The sequence below is a fragment of the Camelus bactrianus genome, chromosome 9 (genome assembly GCF_048773025.1).
Source record: "Camelus bactrianus isolate YW-2024 breed Bactrian camel chromosome 9, ASM4877302v1, whole genome shotgun sequence".
NCBI lineage: Eukaryota > Metazoa > Chordata > Mammalia > Artiodactyla > Camelidae > Camelus > Camelus bactrianus.
The window spans coordinates 643,411-667,196 of record NC_133547.1 but is presented as its reverse complement, the minus strand read 5'-3'; the positions used below and the strand labels follow the sequence as shown (position 1 = coordinate 667,196).

Sequence of the window (23,786 nt, the reverse complement as noted above, 5' to 3'; positions counted from 1 at the left end):
AATATTTTATAATAACTATAGTATAACCTTTAAAAATTGTGAATTACTGTATTGTACACCTATAACATATTATACAGCAACTATATTTCAATAAAATAAATAAAAATGAAAAAAAAATTTTACTTAGGTGTTCAAGTAATTACAAGGCAAGGCCCCAATTTAAAACCAAAAAAATATACTTTTGATTTTTGTAAATAAAAATATAAGTAAAATACACTAACAACTAAATTTAAATAATGACAAAAGTAACTCATATAATGTAAAAAAGAATTATATATTTTTTCCATATCCATGCAAACCATAAAATATTGGGCAATATTTTGTAACAGGCAATTTTTGTGAAAGCTACTAACATTTATTACTTCACCAGTTATACTTTTATCAGCCAAATTTCACTGACTTGGATTTTTTTTTAAACTTTTTTGGAACTTTTCTAGTGCATTCAAATGAATATTCATTGAAATAAGAATGCTTTTTGTCTTTCCAAGTAGTTTTCTATTGTTCACATCATATTAAATAAACAACTTGTTCTTAACTAAAACTTGCACTGAATTGGGGAGGGAGGAGACTACTAATGAACTAAAAAAATTAACTATATGAAAAGATAATCTGGTTTGTGGAATAACATACTCTAATAGAACTAGTTATTTTGCATTCCAGCATAATAAATCACATTTGTTTATAGAGGGTCTGAAGAGAATTCAGCAGTTCTGGAAAACAGAGGTAAAAGAATCAAAATGTTTTTGTGATAATCCACCAATTGATGAGTGTGTTCTTGTTAACAGAATTAAGTGGATTAATGAGAAAATAAGCTGTAACATCATACACAATACGGATTGAGTAAAATTTTGTAGTGTATTTACATGGCATTTATATTAATACATGGCACTCCATAAAACTTAACAAAACTAGGATATTACTAATACAATAAAAATACCAATAAATTATAGTTAAGTACAATAAGACAATTGTGAAAAGGAAAAGTTATGGAAATAGTTCACATTTTAGAAGTTTAAATAAGTAGGTCACATACAAGCTCAAATACAAACCCTGGAATTCTGGCGTAAGTAAGTGTTCAGTGTTTTGTTACTTTCATTGATCCTCCCAGGGGGCGAAGTGAACACCTCTGCAACCACAGTCAGCAAGCTGAGCCTCAGGAAGCTCTAGCAAGTTGCTCAGGTATTTCTCAGCAGGGAATCCACACCAAGCGCTCAGGACCCTGCAGCTCCCTCCTCCCTACAGACAGGTCCGTGGGAACTGACCCAAATCAAGAGGGTTGTGAGAAGCCCCATTTACTTCTGACATGCACCTGGGGGTTCTAGGGTCTGGGGACATCTGTGGGAGCTAAAGATTCCTGGCCCCAGGATGTCACTCACAGTAAGAGCCACAGAGGAGTGGACACCTCAGCTCTTCACATCTTCCAGTGAACCAGCGGGCAGGGCAGTTCCTAACCCCCACTCCCTACTTACACAGGAGGAAACTGAGACCTGGCGAGGAAGGTCCTTGCACTGGTCATGGATCCAGAACTTAACCCCAGGCAGCCCGGACCAGGACTTGTGGAGTCTTACCACTGACCTCTTCATTCCCTCCTAGCCAGGCTTTGGGACTCAGAGTAAAGCCCAATCCATCCTGATAAAATCTTGTCCTCATCTGCTCCAACCCACCAATTTCCATGGTGATAAACCGGGAAAATGGGTAACCACTACAAAGCAAGGCTTTATTGTATTCCTTAATGATGGAACTTAAGAATGTGATGGAGAACACATCAACAATGGAGATTAAATTTTAAAAGGGTATGGCAGAAGAATCCATTCCACTGTGAGTAGCACAAAAATTTTTTCTTATGTTAGAAAATTCTTCAGTATTAAAAAGTTATTCCATAAAGCAAAGCCACTCACATTATTAAAAAATAAGTGAAATTCCAACATACATCTTCGTTGTTTCACTGTCCTATTTGTTAAAGGAAAATAGGCAAAGGCCAATAAAGAATAAGAAAAAGATGAGCAGACATTTTAATGAAGATAACACAGATAGCAAATGAACATCTGAAAAAATACTCATCAAGAATCCTTATAGAAATTCAATTATTATAAATCAATAAAAAATGTTAAAAAAAAGAAATTCAATTAAAACAAAAAGTGACATAACTCTAAAACCTCAATTAAAAAGCTAAAATTAAAACAACTGATAAACCAAATATTCAGTAGAACGTGGAAGAAATGGAACTCTCATACATTACTGGTAAGATGCAAAAGGTATAATCATTTTAGATCACAATGTTAGTGTCTTCAAAAGTAAAACATTTGTGACTCATACATTATTACATTGACAAAAGATAAAAGAAATATATATTCATATAAAGAACTAAAACAATGCTTATACCAGCTTTATTTTCAGTAGTCAAAGTCTAGAAACAAGACAAATGCCTATAAAACTGAATGAATAAACTAATCATAGCATATCCAAAAATATTACTCAGCCAAAAAAAAGTAGTATTTATATATCATTGATGAATCTCAAAGTAATTATGATAAAGGAAAACTGAAAAAAATACAGTGAACAGTGTATGATTCCAATCATATAAATTCAAGAAAATGCAAGGTATCTATTACAAGGGAAAGTAAATCAATGGTTACTTGGAGATGTGAGAAAGGCAAGGAGATTGTAATAGGACATGAGGTAAATGTACCATGACAGACATGGTCACTATTAGGACTACGATGATGGTTTCAGAGGTTCTTACCTCTGTTAACTTATCAAATTGTACACTTTAAATATATTCAGTTTAGCACATGTAAGTTCTACCTTAGTAAAGCTTTAAAAAACATAGCTCAAGACTTAAAGATCTGTACATCCCATTCTTTTTGGAAAATAGGTTTGGCAACCCTGTACTGACTCCACCATCTCTCTCCTTATGCCCTGGGGCAGAGAGGGGTCAGTTTTGCCTCAGTGGCAGCAAATACAGTGAGCAATAAGGAACATTTTTACCAGAAGTCAAAGGAATGCCGTCTGGGTCACAAGAGCCACATCCGTGGACTACAGAACCCCTTCTCCCTACCTTTCTTCCTGCCTGTGTAGTTAAGGCCTTGAGGCGAACATTACAGAGAGGCTACAGGAATCCACAAAGCCTTTTAATTATTTTTATTTTCTCTGATGGCTTTAGCTACACAAGATAAACATGCCAGGAGGTACTGATATTTGCATACAGACTGATCTGCAGAGTCATCTACGCACAGACATTTGTGCACATACTTTTAGAAAAGGAGCATTCCACTTGTTGGCTGGTCTCCTCCTCTCGTTATTAAGCCAGTGATTCCATACCAGTTAGGGCTTCCCCTGGACCCAATGGTCTTACAACCAGTGACCCTAGCCCAGTGATGGACATCAGGAAATACAGCTCTCTGTAGACCTAGGGAGCACATCCTCAACAGTGCTGGAATATTCTGTGATCTTTCCTTTGAGTAAAGAAAAAAACTCATGCTGCTCTTAGAAGCACTTAGAGGTTCTCACAGCTGCTCGTGTCTCACAGTCAACTCTGAGATTCCTAAGATGCAAAGCTTCCAGGCCTCAAGTGGGGACCAGAAATCCCTGCTGTCTTCCCTAGGCAGCTATGGGCAGCAAGGCAAATGTGGTCAAAACTGGCAAGTCACTGCCATCATACTGTCCCTCCTCAGACATGGAAGTTTTTTGAGACCCCCTAAATTTTTTCTCCCCTTTATGCTTGTACAGCACAAATCTGTCTATAAACTACCTGCAGAGTAAATAACATCCAAGATTAAAGAGGACTTAAAGCATTTGTAAGGCCTTGATTATTGTACAAGCCAAAGAAATCTGCAGCAGGCAATTCTCCAGTTCATTACCGGAAACACTCATTATTAGTATCACATGAGACCAACACATCCCTGGAAAAGGTAGTCACTCTCTGCAAACTGTCAGCTGAACTTAGGACATTCCCTGGGAAAACACTGACCCATGTCCATGTCCAAGGTAGTCAAGGACGAGTGAAAGATGACACCATAAGGGCTCAAGTGACTCCTAATTTAACCAATACACAGGATAAGAGAGGTCAGCTTCCCTGAGCACAATGGCTTGATGACTGATGCACATTGTGCAGCAGTAGAGGTGAAATGGCCTTGACCACAGAGAAGCGCCATGGATGGGTTAGAATGTGTAACATAGCCACAGATGCTTCCCATGTAACTTAAACTTACCAAGAACCTCCCCACTCTGCATGCTCACCTGGATGAGATTCAATTCAGACAGCTCCTCAGTTCCTCTGGCAGCCTTACACTGAACAAGAAAACTGCACATTTCCTGTACATCTAAGGCCTTTCTCTAGTGTGAAGCCTCTGATGTTGAGAAAGGGTAGACTTTCGCATAAAAAATTTCCCACATTCTCTACACTCATAAGGCCTTTCTCCAGTGTGGCCTCTCCTGTGTTGACTAAATTGGGAACTATCCCTGAAGGATTTCCCACATTCACTGCACACGTAAGGCCTTTCTCCTGTGTGAACTCTCTGGTGGTAACGGAGTTTGGAGCTAGAGATAAAAGATTTCCCACAGTCACTGCACTCATAAGGCCTATCTCCTGCATGAACTCTCTGATGATAACGAAGGGTGGAACTGGAGGTAAAAGATTTCCCACATTTGTTGCACGCATAAGGCCTTTTTCCTGCATGAACTCTTTGATGGTAAGAGAGGGTGGCACTACTCGTAAAAGATTTCCCACACTCATTGCACACATAAGGCCTTTCCCCTGTGTGAACTCTCTGGTGTCGAATCAGTATAGAGCTATTGGTAAAAGATTTCCCACATTCATTGCACTGGTAAGGTTTCTCTCCCCTGTGAACTCTTTGATGATAACCAAGTCCAGAGATTGAGGTAAAAGATTTCCCACACGCACTACACTCATAAGACCGTTCTCTATCGTGAATTCTCTGGTGTGTTGAGAGGGAAGATTTTTGGCTAAAAGATTTCCCACATTCACTACACTCATAAGGCCTTTCTCCAGTGTGAGCTCTCCGGTGTTTATTGAATTGCGATCTATCCTTAAAGGATTTCCCACATTCATTGCACTCATAAGGTCTTTCTCCAGTGTGCACTCTGTGATGATAACGGAGGCTGGCACTAAAGGTAAAAGACTTCCCACATTCACCGCACTCATAAGGCCGTTCTCCTGTGTGAACTCTCTGATGATATCGGAGGGTGGAACTGGAGGTAAAAGATTTCCCACAGTCACTGCACTCATACGGTCTCTTTCCCGCATGAACTCTCTGATGGTAACAGAGGGTAGAGCTAGAGGTAAAAGATTTCCCACACTCACCACACACATAAGGCTTTTCTCCTGTGTGAACTCTCTGGTGTTGAATAAGTGTCCACCTATTGTTAAAAGATTTCCCACATTCATTACACTTGTAAGGCCTTTCTCCTGTATGAACTCTCTGGTGTAAAATGAGGTTATTTCTTCGGATAAAGGACTTCCCACATTCACTACACTCAAAAGGTCTTTCTCCAGAATGAACCCTCTGATGATAATGGAGGTCAGACCTAGAAATAAAAGATTTCCCACATTCACTGCACTCATAAGGCCTTTCTCCGGTATGAATTCTCTGATGATAGCGGAGGGCAGAGCTAGTGGTAAAAGATCTCCCACATTCACTGCACCCGTAAGGCCTTTCCCCAAGATGACCTCGCTCATGATACTGGAGGGTGGAGCTACAGGAAAAAGACTTCCCACATTTATTGCACACATAAGGCTTTTCTCCTGTGTGAATTCTCTGGTGCCGAATGAGTGTCCACCTGTTGTTAAAAGATTTCCCACATTCACTGCACTCATAAGGTCTTTCTCCAGTGTGCACTCTGTGATGATAACGAAGGCTGGAGCTAAAGGTAAAAGACTTCCCACATTCACTGCACTCATAAGGCCGTTCTCCTGAGTGAACTCTTAAGTGTATAATCAGGTTGTTTTTTCGGGTAAAGGACTTGCCACATTCGTTACACCCATAGGGTCTCTCTCCAGTGTGAACCCTGTGATGATAACGGAGAGCAGTACGAGTGATAAAAGATTTCCCACAGTCACTGCATTCATAAGGCCTTTCTCCAGAATGAACTCTCTGATGATAACGGAGGTCAGAGCTAGAGATGAAAGATTTCTCACAGTCACTGCATGCATAAGGTCTTTCTCCTGTGTGAGATCTCTGATGATAACTGAGCGCGGACAAAGAAGTAAAAGATTTCACACAGTCGCTACACTTGTAAGGCCTTTCTTCAGTGTGAACTCTCCTATGTGGAATGAACACTGAGCTACGGCTACAAGATTTTGAACATTCACTACACACGTAACTGTTTTCTCCACTGCGCCATGTGTGGGGATGAATAAACACAGATTTGTGATTTAAGGATTTCCCGCATTTGCTGCACTTGTACTGCCTTGCCCCATTGTGAATTTTTTGATGTTGATTGAGGGTTGAGCTTCGCCTAAAGGATTTTCCACATTCACCACACACATGAAGGCTTTTTGCAGGGTGGACTCTCTGGTGCACAACAAATGAGGATTTGTACTTGAATGCTTTCCCACATTCACTGCACACAAAACACTGTCTTTCGGTGTGGACACCCTGGTCCTGAACAAGTGCGTCTTTGGGGCTGAGGGTTTTCTTGCACTCTCCCCAGGCATGATGACTTTTCTGGCTTTGTAAAGTTGACCCGCACTGGGAGATTGGGTTTGGCTTCTCCACACTTTGAGTGGCCTGTTGCTGTAGATGTCCCACGATGGCGGGGAAGTCCTTTTCAAACGTCCCCCAAGTAAATGGCTTCTGCGACACATGGAATCTGCAGCTCTTCACAAACAGGGCCTTGTCTATGCCGCTTCTGAGGGTTTTCTCTCCCATGTGTTGCTCCTGGTGCTGGTGCAAGTCTCCACTAAAATCAAACTGTTTCACGCACGCCCCACACCTCAACAGTTTCTGGCTGAGTCGTGTTTCCTGGTGCTCAGCCAAGTGGAAAATGTCTCTCAAGACTGGACCACACATCTCGCAGGGATGGGTCTTCTGGGAAGACAAAGCTGCCTTGGGAGTCCTGGCCTGTGACCCTCCCAGAGGAACTGTCCATTCAAAAGGTGCCTCTGCATCCCCTGCTCCACAGCAGCAACCTGAACAGAAAGAGACGCTGGTCAAGTACCTGTTGATACAGGGACGGGCCAACTCACCACAAATGTGCATCTGTCTCATCTAGGTCTGAGTCTAGGGGATGCTTTTCAAGACAAGAGGGTTGGAATTCAGTTGAAGGAACAGCTGACTGTTGTGCATTCATTATTGGGCTTCAAGGTCACAGAGTAGTGGGGACCTCATCAGGGGAAGGATACAAAGGACAGGGTATGACACAAAGAAGAGAAGCACAACTCACTTCTCTCCCAATGGCTTCTGGCAGGAACTTTTCTGCTGCTGATGTGAGACTGGGTAGAAGTGTGCATCCAAGCCCATTAAAATCCCACTGCAACATACTAGCTGCTATTGAGGTTCAATTTAGAGAAATGTGAACATATCATATAGCACAACATGTGTGGACCAATTTTGGAGAGTTCTACAAAAAAGGTGGTGAGAGAAATGGATGAGATGTGGAGCCCAGAGAGGCAGAGATTATCCCTGGGCTGGAAATCACAGTAGGAGTGACAGAGTAGTGGAAATGAGAAATCAGCAAAGTGTTACCAGTGGAAAAGGAAAGGTAGAAATAATGAATGGCCACTGGAAATGGCACCAAAACTCTGGGTGAAGAAAGACAGTTTCCTGTTATGATCTGAACACAGCCCTGATGTCACACTCTCCCCGGCTGCCATTCACCAGAACCAGGCCCCCACTTGAGCCCACCTTGTCATGCCTGGAGTCACGCCCATTTTGGGATGCATAAAGGACTCCTTTATATAAGCTCTAGTTGAGCAACTACATGGGCATGCAGGATACAAATCCTAAAGGAAAAACAGGACAAATGACCTGCACTGTCCCTGAGCAAACTGGCACACAAGAGACCCAGAAAACAGATCTGGGAAAGTGATGTCAGCATAACAGCAGAGGACACCAGCCTTCACCACTAACAAAAAGTAGACAGCTACCCTCAAACAAAATTGGCTCTTGGAGGGCTCAAGAATCTAATTAAGACACTGCAGAAGGAGACGCCAAGATGGCGGAGTAGCAGGACGCTCATAGCTCACCCTCTCCTACAGATACACCAAGACTCACATCCACGGACCCACTCAGCCAACCAGAGCACCTGCGGAACTCTGACAGAACACTGTCCTCTTCAAAAGACAAAGACGCCAAAAATCTGGTAGGAGAAAGGGAAAAAAAGAAAGACAAAAAGGCAAAACAGTGCAGGACCAGTCCCGCAGGGAGGGAGCGGCAAAGGAGGACTAGCGCTTGTTCGCTGGGTCTCCCCCTCGCCAACGGAGAGGCCAGAGGCACAGAGGGGGAGCCTCCGAGGCTCGGATCTGTACAGAGCAGCCCTTGACCTACAGAACTAAGTTAAACGGGCACAGGGGGGTCCCTGCGACACCCAGCCCAAGACCTGAGCAGGGAGCTGGGGGCCGGGACAGGCTGCCCAAGGTGGGCGGAGGACGGGGACTATAGGGTGCTGCGCAATGTGAATGAGTGGGTGACACGGTAGAACAACCTGGGCCCTCCAAAAAACAGCATGGCTTATGTGCCCTGGGGGGAAGGGTGCATACCCCCATCTCTGAAACCCAGGGAAGGTTTTCAGAGAGGAGAGGCAGGGCTCAGGCACGGCTGCCATATCCTCCGAGGCTTGGCACCCAGGTGGGGGCGGGGGCGAAACCTGAATCCACGCCTGGGGGTTTGGCAGCTTCAAAGGCCAGACAATGACTTGTTTGCAGCCCAAGTCAGACAGGATCCTTCCACCCTGGTGCCTCGCAAAGTTCACGCCGCCAGGACAAACGAGCTGAGTTTGGACACGGAGAAGGGGCGGGGCTGTTCCGCGGGCTTCCCAAGGCCCGCCTGCGGAGCACCGCCCCAGGGTGGAGCCACCAGTGCCAGGGGACGGTGAGTGGCCCCTCGCCTTTCTGGCAGGAACGCTGTGCTGGGAGGGGCGGCACGATCTGCTTGCTGACAGGCACTGGGAGCAGCACAGACTACGGCGCCAATGAAAGGCTTCTAGAAAGCTGACTTCCGAAACAGGGCGAAGACACAAAGGCTTCTCATTATAAGCACACAGTCTCCAGGAGAACACCACCCCGTTTTTAAATCTGTTTTTACCTGTTGTATTTTCTATTACCTTTTTAACTTTTACTTTTTAAACAGTTACATACCCTCCCAATTTTAATCCCTTTAAAATTTTTCTTTTAAAATAATATTATGATTATTTTAAAAAATCCACAGCATATCATTTTTCTCTCTCTTGGTTTTGATCTCCTGTTATTGATTATACACAGGTTTCAAATATATTTTTTTCTCTTTTCCCCCTTTTTAAAGGCTTTTAAGATACATCTCAACAAGATTGCTATTCTGCTTCAACTTGCTCTTCAATTATTCATTGTACGCTGTTTTCAAACCTTTCTTTTCTCCCCTTTTTCAAAATTCTCTCTTTATCATATCTTTTAATCTGTTCTATTTTTTACTACCTCTTTAATTTCTACATTCTAAACAATTGTATATGCTTCTAGTTTTAATTCCTTTTAAAATTTTTCTTTCTAAACAATTGTATATGCTTCTAGTTTTAATTTTTTAAATTGTTCTTTTAAAGTAGTTATATTGTTATGTTTTAAAAAATCCACCTGATTTCATTTTCATTTCTTTTGGGTTTGATCTCCTGTTATTGATTATAAATAGGTTTCAAATATCATTTTTGACCTTTTTCCTTTTTTTAAAAAGGGTTTTTAAAAAGATGTCTCAACTCAAATACTAGTCTGATTCAAATTGCTCTTCTATAATTGATTATACACTGTTTTCAAACCTTTTTTTCTCCCTTCTCTTAAAATTCTCTTTATCTTCTTTTATCTGTTCTATTTTCTACTAACTTTTTAATTTCTACTTTCTAAACAGTTGTATATGCTTCTAGTTTTAATTCCTTTTTAAATTTTTCTTTTAAAGTAGTTATATTATTATTATTTTTTAAGAAATCCATCTGATTTCATTTCATTTCTTTTGGTTTTGATCTCCTGTTATTGATTATAAATAGGTTTGAAATATCATTTTTTGATCTTTTTTCCTTTTTTCTAAGGGTTTTTTAAAAAGATGTCTCAACTCAAATGCTAGTCTGATTCAAATTGCGCTTCTATAATTGATTATACACTGTTTTCAAACCTTTTTTTCTCCCTTCTTTTAAAATTCTTTTTTTCTCTCTCTCCTTTATTAATTTTTTAAGTTTTATTCCTACATAGGCATTAGATAAATGAACTCCTTTAAGGACCACAATAGATAACTGATACTCATAAGCCACAGTGCCAGAAAGATATGAGCAAGATGAAGAAGCAGAAAAACCATTCCCAATTAAAAGAACAAGAGAAAACCCCTGAAAGAATGATCAATGAAATAGACATCGATAGCCTACTAGATCAAGATTTCAAAATAGGAGTGATCAAAGTATTGAAGGAACTAAAAGAGATAGTGTTTAGAGATATAAAATATGTCAAAAATGAAATCAAAGCTATAAAGAAGAGCCAAGTAGAATTAGTAAACCCATTGGCTGAGATGAGAATGGATCTAAAGGCTGTGGAAAGCAGACTAGATAATGCAGAGGAATGAATTAGTGACCTAGAAGACAGGACAACAGAAAGCACCCAATCAGAACAACTGCAAGATAAACAAATAAAAACAAATGAAAGCAACATAAGGCACCTATAAAGCATGCCAATCTTCGCATAATAGGGGTCCCAGAAGGGGAAGAAAGATCAAAGGGGATTGAAAAGGTTTTTGAAGAAATCATGACTGAAAACTTCCCAAACTTGAAGAAGGAATCAGATATCCAAGTACAGGAAGTTCAAATGGTTCCAAACAGGAAGAACCCAAACAGACCCACACCAAGACATATCATAATCAAGATAGCCAGAGTCAAGGATAAAGAAATGATCATAAAGGCAGCAAGAGAAAAGCAAAGAGTGAGTTACAAGGGAACCCCCATAAGGCTCTCAGCTGATTTCTCTACACAAACACTACAGGCCAGAAGGGAGTGGCAAGATATATTCAAAGTCCTGAATGAAAAAAGATGCAGCCTAGGATACTCTATACAGCAAGGCTATCCTGCAGGATAGAAGGAGAGATAAAGAATTTCACAATCAAAAACTAAAAGAGTTTAGCAACACTAAACCCATGCTAAAAGAAATATTGAAAGGTCTACTCTAAATAGAAAACCAGCAGGATGCTACAGAAATGAGAAACTCATAACTGGAAAGGTGATAACTCATGAATTACAAATAAAATAAACATGAAATTGTAAAAGAAGACATCTAAATCATTAAGAGTGGGAGAGGGAAGCAAGAAAATATAGAGTATTTTTTTTTTCTCTTTTTTAAATTTTTTGTTTTCGGTAGGATGGGTTTGAAATATAGTAATGGGATAACAGACTTACAGAAAAGGGTAACCACAAGCCAAAAACTTACAAGAGAGTCATAAAAACTAAATAAAACCCATGATAATACACAGGAAAATTACCAAACCACAAAAGGAAGAAGAAGGGAACAAAGAGGAAATACCAAAACAACTGCAAAGATAAGTTCAAAATGGCAATAAACATACATCTATCATTAATTACTGTGAATGTTAATGGACTAAATGCTCCAGTCAAAAGACATAGAGTGGCAGACTGGATAATAAAGCAAGAACCTTCAATACGCTGCATACAAGAGACCCACTTTAGGGAGAAGGACACATATAGATTGAGAGAGAAAGGATGGAAAATGATATTCCACGCAAATGGAAAAGCCAAAAAAGCTGGGGTAGCAGTACTGATTTCAGACAATATAGACCTTAAAACAAAGGCCATAAAGAAAGATAAAGAAGGACATTTTATAATGATTAAAGGAGTGATACAAGATGAGGATATTATACTTGTTCATATATATACACCCAATATAGGAGCACCTAAACACATAAAACAATTACTAACAGAGATAAAGGGGGATATTGATGGGAATTCAATCATAGATGGAGATTTTAACACCACATTAACATCACTAGACAGATCTTCCAGACAGAAAATAAATAAGGCAACAGAGAAACTAAACAATACAATAGAAAAATTAGATTTGGTGGATATTTTCAGAGCATTATGTCCCCCCAAAATAGGATATACATTCTTTTCAAGTGCACATGGAACATTTTCTAGGATTGATCATGTACTTGGGCACAAAAGAAACCTCAACAATTTTAAGAAGATAGAAATTATCTCAAGCATCTTTAATGGCCACAATGCCATGAAACTAGAAACCAACAACAGAGAAACAAAGGAGAAAAAAAGGAAAGCATGAAGATTAAACAATATGCTATTAAAAAACCAATGGGTCAATGAGGAAATCAAAACTGAAATTAAAAAATACCTTGAGACAAATGAAAATGAAAGCACAACCACACAAAATTTATGGGACACAGCAAAGGCAGTGCTAAGAAGGAAGTTTATAGCGATAAAGGCCTTCCTCAAAAAAGAAGAACAATCTCAAATAAACAATTTAACCCACCAACTAAAAGAACTAGAAAAAGAAGAACAAAAAACCCCAAAAGGCAGAAAGAAGGAAATTATAAAGATCAGGGAGGATATAAATTAAACAGATTTAAAAAAAAAAAAATCAATCAAACTAAAAGCTGGTTTTTTGAAAAAATAAATAAAATTGATAAACCTCTGGCCAAACTCATATAGAAGAAAAAAGAGAGAGCACAAATTAGCAAAATAAGAAAGGAAAATGGAGAAATTACAACAAATAAAATAGAAATACAGAGTATCATACGGGAATATTATGAAAAACTATATGGAACCAAACTGGATAACCTAGAGGAGATGGACAAGTTTCTGGAAACATACAGTCCACCAAGACTGAATCAAGAAGAAACTGGCCACTTGAACAAACCGATCACAAGAAATGAAGTAGAAATAGCAATAAAAAAAATCTCCCTACAAATAAAAGTCCAGGACCGGATGGCTTCACTGGGGAATTCTACCAAACATACAAAGAACTCATACCAGTCCTTCTCAAACTCTTCCAGAAGACTGAAAAGGAGGGAATACTCCCAAACTCATTCTATGAAGCCACCATCACCCTGATATCAAAACCAGGTAAAGACACTACCAAAAAAGAGAATTATAGGCCAATATCACTGATGAACATAGATGCCAAAATCCTCACCAAAATATTAGCAAATAGAATCCAATAACACATAAAAAAGATTATATATCATGACCAAGTGGGGTTCATCCCAGGGACACAAGGGTGGTTCAACATACACAAATCAATCAATGTAATACATCACATTAACAAGAGAAAGGACAAAAACCACATGATCATCTCAATAGACACAGAAAAAGCATTTGATAAAATTCAACACCCATTTATGATAAAAACTCTCGCCAAAGTGGGTATAGAGGGAACATATCTCAACATCATAAAAGCTATATATGACAAACCTACAGCCAGCATAGTACTCAATAGTGAAAAACTCAAAAACTTCCCACTTAAATCTGGGACAAGACAAGGATGCCCACTATCACCACTCCTATTCAACATCGTCTTGGAAGTCCTAGCCACAGCAATTAGGCAAGAGAGAGAAATAAAAGGGATCCAAATTGGAAAAGAAGTGGTAAAAGTGTCACTATATGCCAACGACATGTTACTATATATAGAAAACCTTAAAAGGTCCACACAAAAACTACTAGAGCTGATTGAAGAATTCAGCAAGGTAGCAGTTTACAAGATAAATGTTCAAAAATCAGTTGCATTTCTTTACACTAATGATGAATCAAGAGAAAAAGAAAGTAAAGAAACAATCCCCTTTAAAATAGCACCCAAAGTAATAAAATACCTAGGAATAAATCTAACCAAGGAGGTGAAAGAATTATACACAGAAAACTATAAACCACTGATGAAGGAAATTAAAGAAGACTTTAAAAAATGGAAAGATATCCCATGCTCTTGGATTGTAAGAATCAATATTGCTAAAATGGTCACACTGCCCAAGGCAATCTACAGATTTAATGCAATCCCTATCTAATTACCCAGGACATATTTCACAGAACTAGAACAAATCATAATAAAATTTATATGGAACCATCAAAGACCTAGAATTACCAAAGCATTACTGAAGAGAAAGAAAGAGGTTGGAGGAATAACTCTCCCAGACTTCAGACAATACTATAGAGCTACAGTCATCAAGACAGCATGGTATTGGTACAAAAACAGACATATAGACCAATGGAACAGAATAGAGCGCCCAGAAATGAATCCAGAAGCTTTTGGTCAAATAATCTTCGACAAAGGAGGCAAGAATATACAACGGAATAAAGACAGTCTCTTCAGCAAATGGTGTTTGGAAAACTGGACAGCAGCATGTAAAGTAATGAAGCTAGAACACTCCCTTACACAAAATACACAAAAATAAACTCAAAATGGATCAAAGGCTTAAACATAAGACAAGATACAATAAACCTCCTAGAAGAAAATATAGGCAAAACATTATCTGACATACATTTCAAAAATTTTCTCCTAGAAGAAATAAAAGCAAGAACAAACAAATGGGGCCTAATGAAACTTACAAGCTTCTGCACAGCAAAGGAAACCATAAGTGAAAAAAAAAAAGACAACCTATGGAATGGGAGAAAATTTTTGCAAATGAAGCTGACACTGCAGCAACACAGTGGAGATAAAGAAGTCGAACCACCACATAAAAAGGATTGCTGGGAGACATCAGCTTAGCAGACTCCTGAAGATGAACAGGAAAAAAGATGAAGGGTGGGGCTATGTGTATCCACCAAATGGTGGAGCCATCACATCCCCCCATGGCCTGTTCAGCAGAGGCCCCTGCAGCTTTCGGTTCAGAGAACCTCGACAGGCCCTGCTACACCTGCAGACCCAACAGGTCACACAGCAGAAGAGCTCAAATGTTTACAGTGACAGACCCCAGCTGCCTGCTCTGCAGAGGGCACTGGCAGCTCCTGCTCTAAGTTAACCGGTAGCCATCACCGCGGGGGACCTGCCAGAGAATAACATGCCGAGTCACCCCCTGACCCAAAGAAGCAGCTATTGTTCTGCTTCACAATCATGGCTGCCACTCCCAAATCCTGCACACACCCCAAACCCCAGAGCTACAACTGCTCCATGGATGCACATATTCCATAACCTGGCTCCACGGCTGTCACCTGAGGGCCACCGCCTCTGGCACCAGAGCCAAGGCCTCTGTGGGCGAACCAGTGCCTCAGACCCCAGAGACGCCGTCTCTCTACATGTGCCCACACAGGTGCCATCACCACTCAGCGTGTAATTCCATCTCACAAGTGAAGTCAGCATCACTGCAGGCTGCTCAGTTTCTGGGACCCTACCAGGGCTACTGCTCTGCATCCCTTCACACCCTAGCATTCAGATCCCCATGTCAGACATCAATGCCACCACAGCTACGAAGCCCCCTACAAGAGCCAGACTTAGCGTCAAGAAGGAACCCCTCGGCCAAAACATTTTCTGCGGGAGAAAGAGGTCAGGAGATCCCCAGCAGTCTTCTCCACTACTGCAGACATCCAAAGCTCTACCTACTGAGCACCTCTGCCATCTTTGCTGACACTGACCTCGGTTCTCAGAGCTGCACAGACACTAAGCCACTAGGCCTTCTAGTAGCTGGAACAGCCACTCCCCATCAAGCTGACACACTCACACCCATACTTAGGTGGAAATATTCCCCACTAAAACCTTGTGTCAACTCTGGAAGAAATGGGGTATAGCTAAGTGGTAAGTACATGCTTAGCATGCACGAGGTCCTGGGTTCAATCCCCAGTACCTCTACCAAAACGCATACATACATACATACATACATACATACATAAACAAATAAGCAAGCCTAATTACCTCCCCTCAAAAAAACAGATAAAAGCTATAAAAAAAAAAAAAGAGCAATTAGAAGAAATGACTGCTCCATGAAATGTATGAACTTCAATGCAAGGGTACAAGAAACACACACACACAAAATCAAGGAAACATCACACCCCCGAGAGAACACAATACTTTATCAGCTGCCCTCAAGAAATGGAGATCTACAAGCTGTCAGACAAGAAATTCACAATAATTGTTTTAAGGAAGCTCAATGAACTACTAGAAAACACAGGTGAACAATTCAACAAAATAAGGAAAACAATATACAAACAAAATGAAGTTTTTAATAAAGAGAAAATATTTTTAAAAAGAGAAATTATGGCGAAGAATACAATGAAGGAAATGAAAACTAGCTGACATGATCAGTCAAAACAATGAATATGAAACTGAAGACAGATCTTTTGAAATCATTTAGTCAAAGCAGAAAAAAGACAAAACAACAAAAAAAATGTAAAGAAAGTCTACATGAATTATGGAGCATTATAAAACAAAACAATATTTGCATTATGGGAGCCTTAGGAGAAGAGAGATGAAGGGGGAGAAAGTTTATTTAAAGAACTAATGAATGAAAACTTCCCAAATCAGGGGAAAGAAGTGACCTTACAGGTAAACCATGCTCTTAAGTCCCCAAAAAGATTCAATACACAGAGAACTTCACCAAGACACATTAACATAAAACTCAAAAAGTAATGACAAAGAGAATTTTGAAAACAGTGAGAAGAAAACTGTCTTATACAAGGGAACCCCCATAAAGATACGAGTGGTTTTCTTACCTGAAACATTGCATACCATGAGACAGAGGGATGATATGTTCCAAATGCTGAAAAAATAACTCAAAAACTGCAAACCAAGAATACTTCACCAACAATGCTGTCCTTCAGTAATAAAGGAGAAACACTTTCTCAGACAAATGTAAGGTGAAGAAGTTCATCACCACCTAACTTACCCTACAAGAAATGAAGGCTAAACAGTTCTTTGAGCTGAAATAAAAGTACACTAACTAGTAACATGAAAACATATGAAAATATAAAACACATTAGTAAAAGTAAGTATATAGTCAAATTCAGAATGCTCTAATAACATACTACTATGTTAATCATTCAACTATAAAGGATAAAAGAAAAGAATATTAAAAATAACTACACCATAATAACTTGTTAATGGTTACTCAATACACAATACAATAAGATGTAAACTGTGAAATCAAAAATATAAAAATGCATGGTGGGGTTTAACTGTAGTTTTTGTATTCAAAAAACTGTTTTGTTTTGTAATCAAAGCTACCTTGTTATCTGCTTAAAATAGAATGTTATAAAATGTTTTATACAAGCTTCATGGTAACCACAAAGCAAAATCTATAGCAGATACAGAAAAGATAAGGAGAAAGGAATAAAAGCATTATTACTGTGGAAAATGATCAAATCACAAAGAGGAACAGAGGAACTACAAAACAGTCAGACAATAATTAATAATAATAATAAAGATGGCAATAGTAGGTCCCCCAAAATTTCTCCCATCAAATGACATACAGCAGCTGAACAGAAAAGAGAAAAAGACTCAACTATATGCTGTATATGGTAAAGTAATTTCAGCTTTAAGGACAAACATATGCTGATAGTGAAGGTACTGAAAGAGATATTCCACACAAATGGAAATCAGAAGAGAAATGGGGAGGCTATACTTAAGTGAGACAAAACAGACTTTAAATCAAAAACTGTCATGAGACAAGTATCATTATACAATGATAAAGGAGTTGATTCATCAGGAGGATGTAAAAATTATAATTATATACGTAGCATACATTAACTATTAAACAAATACTACCAGATCTGAAGGCAGAAAAGCCAGCAACAAAATATTAATAGGGAATTTCAATATCCCCCCTTCAACATAGATGGATATCCAGAAAGAAAGGGTATATTTGAACTGAACAACACTTTAGTCTAAATGGATATAACAGATGTATACAGAACATTCTATCCTACTATAGCAGAATACACGTTCTTCTCAATTGCACATGGAATATTCTCTAGGATAGATCATACGTTACGTCAAACAAGTTTTTAAAAATTTCAGAAGACTGAAATCATATCAAGTACCTTTTCCTAATACAATGGATAAAACTAGAAATCAGCAACAGGATAAAAGCTAAAAACTCCAGAGATAGGTGAACATTAAGCAGTATGCTCCTGACCAATCAATCAAAGGAAAAACCAAAAGGAAAATCAAAAAGTATCTTGAGACAAACAAAAATGGAAACAAAACATATGGAATGTGCAAAGTCAGTTTTAATAGAAATTTTAGAGAAATAAATACCAGCACTGAGAAAAAAGAAAGATCTTAAATAAACAACCTAACTTTATACCTCAAGGAACTAGAAAAAGAACAAACTAAGACCAAAGTTAGCAGAACAAAGTTAAAAATGAAGATCAGGGTGGAAATAAACAAAATAAAAACTAGAAAAACAATGAAAAGATCAACAACACTAAGAACTTTTTTTTAAAGATAAAATTGACAAACCTTAACCTAGACTTAGAGGAAAGACTCAAATAAATTAAGCAAGAAATAAAAGAGAAACAAAAGATCATAAAAGACTACTACGAACTGTTATACAACAAACTAGATAACTTAGAAGAAACAGATAAATTCCTAGAAACATACAACCTGGAAAACTGAAGAGGCCAATAACAAGTAAGGATGTTGAATCGGTAATCAAAAATCTCCCAATAACAAAAATAGGCCATGACCATATAGATTTCACCAGTGAAATCTATCAACATTTTAAGAAGCATTAATGTCAATCCTCAAACTCTTCCAAAAATTTGAAGAGGAAGGAACATTTCCAAACTCATTTTAGGAGGCCAGCATGAACCTGATACCAAAGCCAGACAAGGATACAACAGGAAAAGTACAGGCCAACATCCCTGATAATAGATGTAAAAAAAAACTGAACAAGATACTAGCCAACCAAATTCAATAGCACATGAAAAGAATCATAAACTGTCATCAAGTGGGATTTATCCCTGGGATACAAAAATGTTCCATCATAAGCAAATCAATAAATGAGCTGCTATACCACTTAAACAGAATAAAGGTCAAAAAAAAAAGTATAATCATCTCAATAGACACACACACACACACAAAGCATTTGACAAAATTCAGAACCCTTCCATTACAAAATCTCTCAAAAACTTAGGAAGAAGAGAAGAAATATACCCCAATATTAAAAAGTCCATATGAGAAAATTCCGTAACTACTAGCATACTGAAAAGTAAAAAGGCAAAAGCTTTTTCTCTAAGATCAGGAATAAGACAAGGATGCCAGCCTCACCACTGTTTTTCAAAATAGTAATGGTTCCTAGCCAGAAAAATAAAGCCAAAAAATAAAAAAGAAATGAAAAGTACCCAAATCAGAAAAAAAGAATCAAAACTCTGTTTGCAGATGACATGATCTTTTTTTTTAACATTTTTTTATTGAGTTATAGTCATTTTACACTGTCCTGTCAATTTCCAGTGTAGAGCACAATTTCTCAGTTATACATGAACATACATATATTCATTGTCACATTTTTTTTCGCCGTGAGTGACATGATCTTATATAAAGAAAACCCTAAAATCTCCAACAAAAAAGCTGTCAGAATAAATAAATGAACTCAGTAAATTTGTAGAATATAAAAATCAACATACAAAAGTCAGTTGTGTCTATATACTAACAATGAAATATCTAAGTAAGAAATTAAGAAACCAACCTCGTTTACAATAGCACTGAAAACAATCATACTTAGGAATAAATGTAACCAAGGAGATGAAAGATCTGTACACTAAAAACTATAATACACTGATGAAAGAAATTGAAAACACAAATAAGTGAAAAAATATCCCACATTCTTGGATTGGAAGAATTATTATTGGTAAACTATCCCCACTACCCAAAGGAACCTACAGGTTCTATGTGATCTTTACCAAAAGTCCAAAGGCATTTTTACCAGAAATGGGTATGACACCAACAGCACAGGCAACAAAGACAAAAGTAAACAAGCTAGGCTACATTGAATTAAAAACCTTCTGCACATGAAAGAAAGCAATGAACAAAAGGTAGAAAACATATGCAAATGTCATACCTCATAAAGGGTTAAAACCTAAAATGTATAAGGTACTCTATAACTCAACAGCGAAAGAATAATCTGATCTAAAAGTGGGCAAAGGACCCAAATAGACACTTTATCAAAAAAGATCCACAAATGGCTAACAGACATACAAAAAAATGTTCCTCCTCACTAATCATCAGGAAAATGCAAATCAAAACCACAATGAGACATCACTTCACACCTGATAAGATGGCTACCATCAAAAAGAGCAGAATTAACAAGTGTTGGTGAGGGCACATATATAAGGAAATCCTTCTTTGTACAATGTAATCAGAATTTTTTTTTTAAAGGCAAAATCACAGAAGCAGAGAGTAAAACGCCAGGAGCTGGGGAATAGGAGAAATGGGGAGATGTTGGTCAAAAGGTGCAAACCTTCAGTTACAAGATTAGTAAGTTTTGAGGATGCAACTTAATAACATGGTGACTGTAGTTAACAATGATGTTGTACACTTGGTATTTACTGAGAGCAGATCTTAAGCATTCTCACCAAAATAGTAACAATAATTATTATTACTATAATAATATAACTTTATGAGGTGATAGCTGTTTAAATAATTTCACTGTGACAGTTATTTCACAATATATACATACATCAAATCATCACTTGTACACATTAATATATAAAATTTCATATCTTGACAAGACTGGGGAAAAAAAGAAAGAAAAAAGATCTAAACACTACAAACCTTGCAGGAGGGCTCTGAAGATGAGCTCATGGTCCAGGTAAGTAATAACCATGACGATGCTTACATGCCTGGCACAGGAAGGGACAAGGAAATGTCAGCTACAAGAAGGGAGCAAAACCTGGGACACAGGTGAAATGGATGTGGACACAGATTCAGACAGAGAGAGAAAACAGGTAATGTAGAATCCATCAAGCTCACTTTTGATACTACTGATCTTGAATCCTTTTCCTAACAGGGTTCAGTACAGCAGGTATTGGGGCTGCAGGAGAAAGAAGAGGACAGTGCAAAGAACCAGCCCTAGTTACCATAGCAACCACCTAGAAATCTTAGGAAGCAAGTAGTGCCCACAGTCCACATGTGAGAAGAACAGCACTCCCTGGGGAAAGAGGGGGGTGAGGTGGGATTGAACATAGCCCAGGTCACTGAGAAGGCTGTGAGAGTCTTACCCAGTGAGGAGATAAGTGCAAAGTTCTCCAGCATCACATCGAGGTACAGGCGTCTCTGAGTCTCATCAAGGAGTCTCCATTCCTCCCAGGAGAAGTGCACTGCAATGTCCTCAAGTGTCACACTGCACTGTTATGACGGAGACAGATTTAAACTATGAACATTCTCTCTGAGATCCCATAAACCTTCTCATCCTACATCTGTCCCTCCCTCATCCTCCTCCAGAGCTCCCCACCACACAAGAATTCCAGTTCTAGGTTCCCCTGATGCCCACCCTATCCTCAGGGTCCCTTTAATCACTGTATTCAGTCCTCAGCAACATCGAGTAGGATGGTACAGACATGTCATCCAAACTTTGGTCCTGGCCTGTGGGGTCCCATCCAACCTGCCAATCAATTTTCATTGGGCCTCTAGAGCGTGACTCAAAGACACAGCCAAAGTTGGGCCCAGGCTTCACCCTCAGTCCCCAATACCAGAGACGAGGGGCTGACACTTCCTCCCAATGTGGTCATCATTCTGCAGACTGTACCTCATTAACCTCTGCAATCCCCACAGCTGCACTCCCACAGCTGTGCACATGGGGAAAGACAGATGCTACTCTGAATGCCTCCTGTATACCTTTATTGATCCTTGCTTCAACATTAGCGACCCAGAAATACATGCGACTACAGATGCCCATGACCCACTTCCACTTTTGTGCTGCACTTCCTGCCCCCTCAGCAGCCACAACTCTCCTCTCTCCCCTCAGTCTTCCTTGGAACCCTGGCCTTGATGGTCTCATTGTCAGGCACAGTGACTCTCACAAATGACAACATTTGCCCCAGACCTATTCACCGTCAAGACGGAACACCTCAGACCCCACCAAAGCTCACCACAAAATCCTGGTGAAGCTGTACGTTAGTGAATAAGCAAGAGCCCAGGCCTCACAGTCACCTGTCTCAATTACTCCTATGCCTCCAGGGCCATCTCACGTCCACTTATCCCATGGAAGCCTTAGTCACCTGTCAGACCACTCTCTTCCATACGGTTACAGTGTTCACTCGTACTCTTCACCTAGGGGAGAAGCTGGGTTGTTGAGTGCCGGCAATCCTGACCAGGTGCAGAGCCGGGAAACCACTCATCACGCACCCTCTTCTTTCAGACCAGCTAACAGTATAGCCATGATGATCTGCATTCCCCCACCTAACTGGAATGCACAGCTCTTTCCTTCAGAGCCTGTGGAGAGAGGAAAGCAACCAGGGATGGGCTCCAGGTAAGGTCAGCCCCCCCTGTATCCCCACCAGCCCTGGATCCCGGTGATCATGGACAGGCCTCTGCGCCTCAGTCCTCAGTGCTGCCTCTTACCAGTGCTGTGATCCTGGATGAGGACTCCCCTCCCTACGCCTCACTGTCCTTTTCACTCTCAGTTGAGTGTGTTCCCTCTTTGATCAGCTCTTGGAGAAGAATCTGAAACCCTAATATAGACTATATCCCACTTCTGTTCACAACACTCCATGGTTTCCAGGTTCCTCAGAATGAAAACCTCTCTGACATTCTACTACACACTGTTTACTGCCGACATCAGACAGACCCCAGGTTTCCCGAACCCTCCACCTCAGCCCGGCCTCCAGGCCTCCAGGCCTCCGCACCTGCGGGTTCCCCCGCCGGGGGGCCCGTCCCCGCGCCGTCACACCGTCTGCCAGGAACACGGCCCCACCCGCGGCCGCCTCCCCGGCCTGGACCCCGGGGCCCGGGCCGCAGGCACGCGGGCAGGCGCCCCGCAGTCGTGGCTCTAGTGTCCGGCGGGAGAGGGCGGTGCGGGCCCGGAGGACGCGCGTTTACCTGAGGCGGGTCCCTCAGCGCGGCCGCCATCGGGGTCTGAGGGCGGGAGCGGCGGGAGAGGAGGGGGACGCGGGCGCGGGGGTCCGTATCCCGGGCGTGGCGCAGCGTCCCCGGGGCGGCGTCGCCTCTGTGCCGCGGGAATAGCGCCTCCTCTCGGACCTTCCTAGTCCCCTCACCTCAGTCACGGGCCAGCGTTCCGGAGCCAAAATACACACGAAAACAGCAAAAATGGCCGCTTCGAGGACGACGCCGGAAGTCCCGCCCCAACGAGATGCGCACGCACGGAAATGCCTTTGTTCTGATGCTTCATTGGCTCAACTCGGCGCAGGTTCTTCCGGGTAATGTAGTTTCTAGCACTCTAGCCGCCCCGGGATGGTATTCTCGGTTCTGACTACCAGAGCGTCCTCCATGCGGTACCTAGGGGTACTCGAAAGTGATGCTCCTACCTAGACGGAGGGAGGGGCTTTCCTCGTTGTGAACTGCTGGGGAAGGACATAATTTCATACACCCTGAAGGTCAGCGTGCTCCCAGGGAATAAAATTGTTATTTGAGATTCTCCCAAATCTACTGATCTAAATGGCCATATCATTACACGGAGTCATTAAGACATAAAATAGTC

The 23,786-nt window shown here is 40.4% G+C and overlaps 1 protein-coding gene across 7 annotated transcripts; it reads right to left on the bottom strand.

Annotated features, from left to right (window-relative positions):
• Positions 1–253: 253 nt before the first annotated feature.
• LOC105074430 (uncharacterized) lies at positions 254–23,431 on the bottom strand. 7 transcript variants are annotated; one of them, XM_074370911.1, is made up of 4 exons: positions 23,168–23,431; positions 22,348–22,561; positions 21,349–21,475; positions 254–7,150 (listed from the first exon to the last, which is right to left on the bottom strand). In XM_074370911.1, the coding sequence occupies exons 3-4, from the start codon at positions 21,380–21,382 to the stop codon at positions 4,323–4,325; spliced, it is 2,862 nt and encodes a 953-aa protein (XP_074227012.1). In that variant the 5' UTR covers positions 21,383–21,475; positions 22,348–22,561; positions 23,168–23,431; the 3' UTR covers positions 254–4,322. The 7 variants fall into 7 exon arrangements, with proteins under 7 accessions (XP_074227012.1, XP_074227013.1, XP_074227010.1 ...); XM_074370912.1 differs by having other exon boundaries at positions 22,400–22,561; XM_074370909.1 differs by lacking the exon at positions 22,348–22,561.
• Between the last annotated feature and the right edge of the window lie 355 nt (positions 23,432–23,786).

Excerpts from the sequence above, each read along its gene's own strand:
- LOC105074430 (XM_074370909.1), bottom strand. The coding sequence starts at position 23,197 with ATGGCGGCCGCGCTGAGGGACCCGCCTCAG. Across the intron at positions 21,476-23,167 it reads CGCTGAGGGACCCGCCTCAG|TGCAGTGTGACACTTGAGGA; the intron begins GTAAACGCGCGT and ends CCGTCATAACAG. Across the intron at positions 7,151-21,348 it reads TGCACTTATCTCCTCACTGG|GTTGCTGCTGTGGAGCAGGG; the intron begins GTAAGACTCTCA and ends CTTTCTGTTCAG.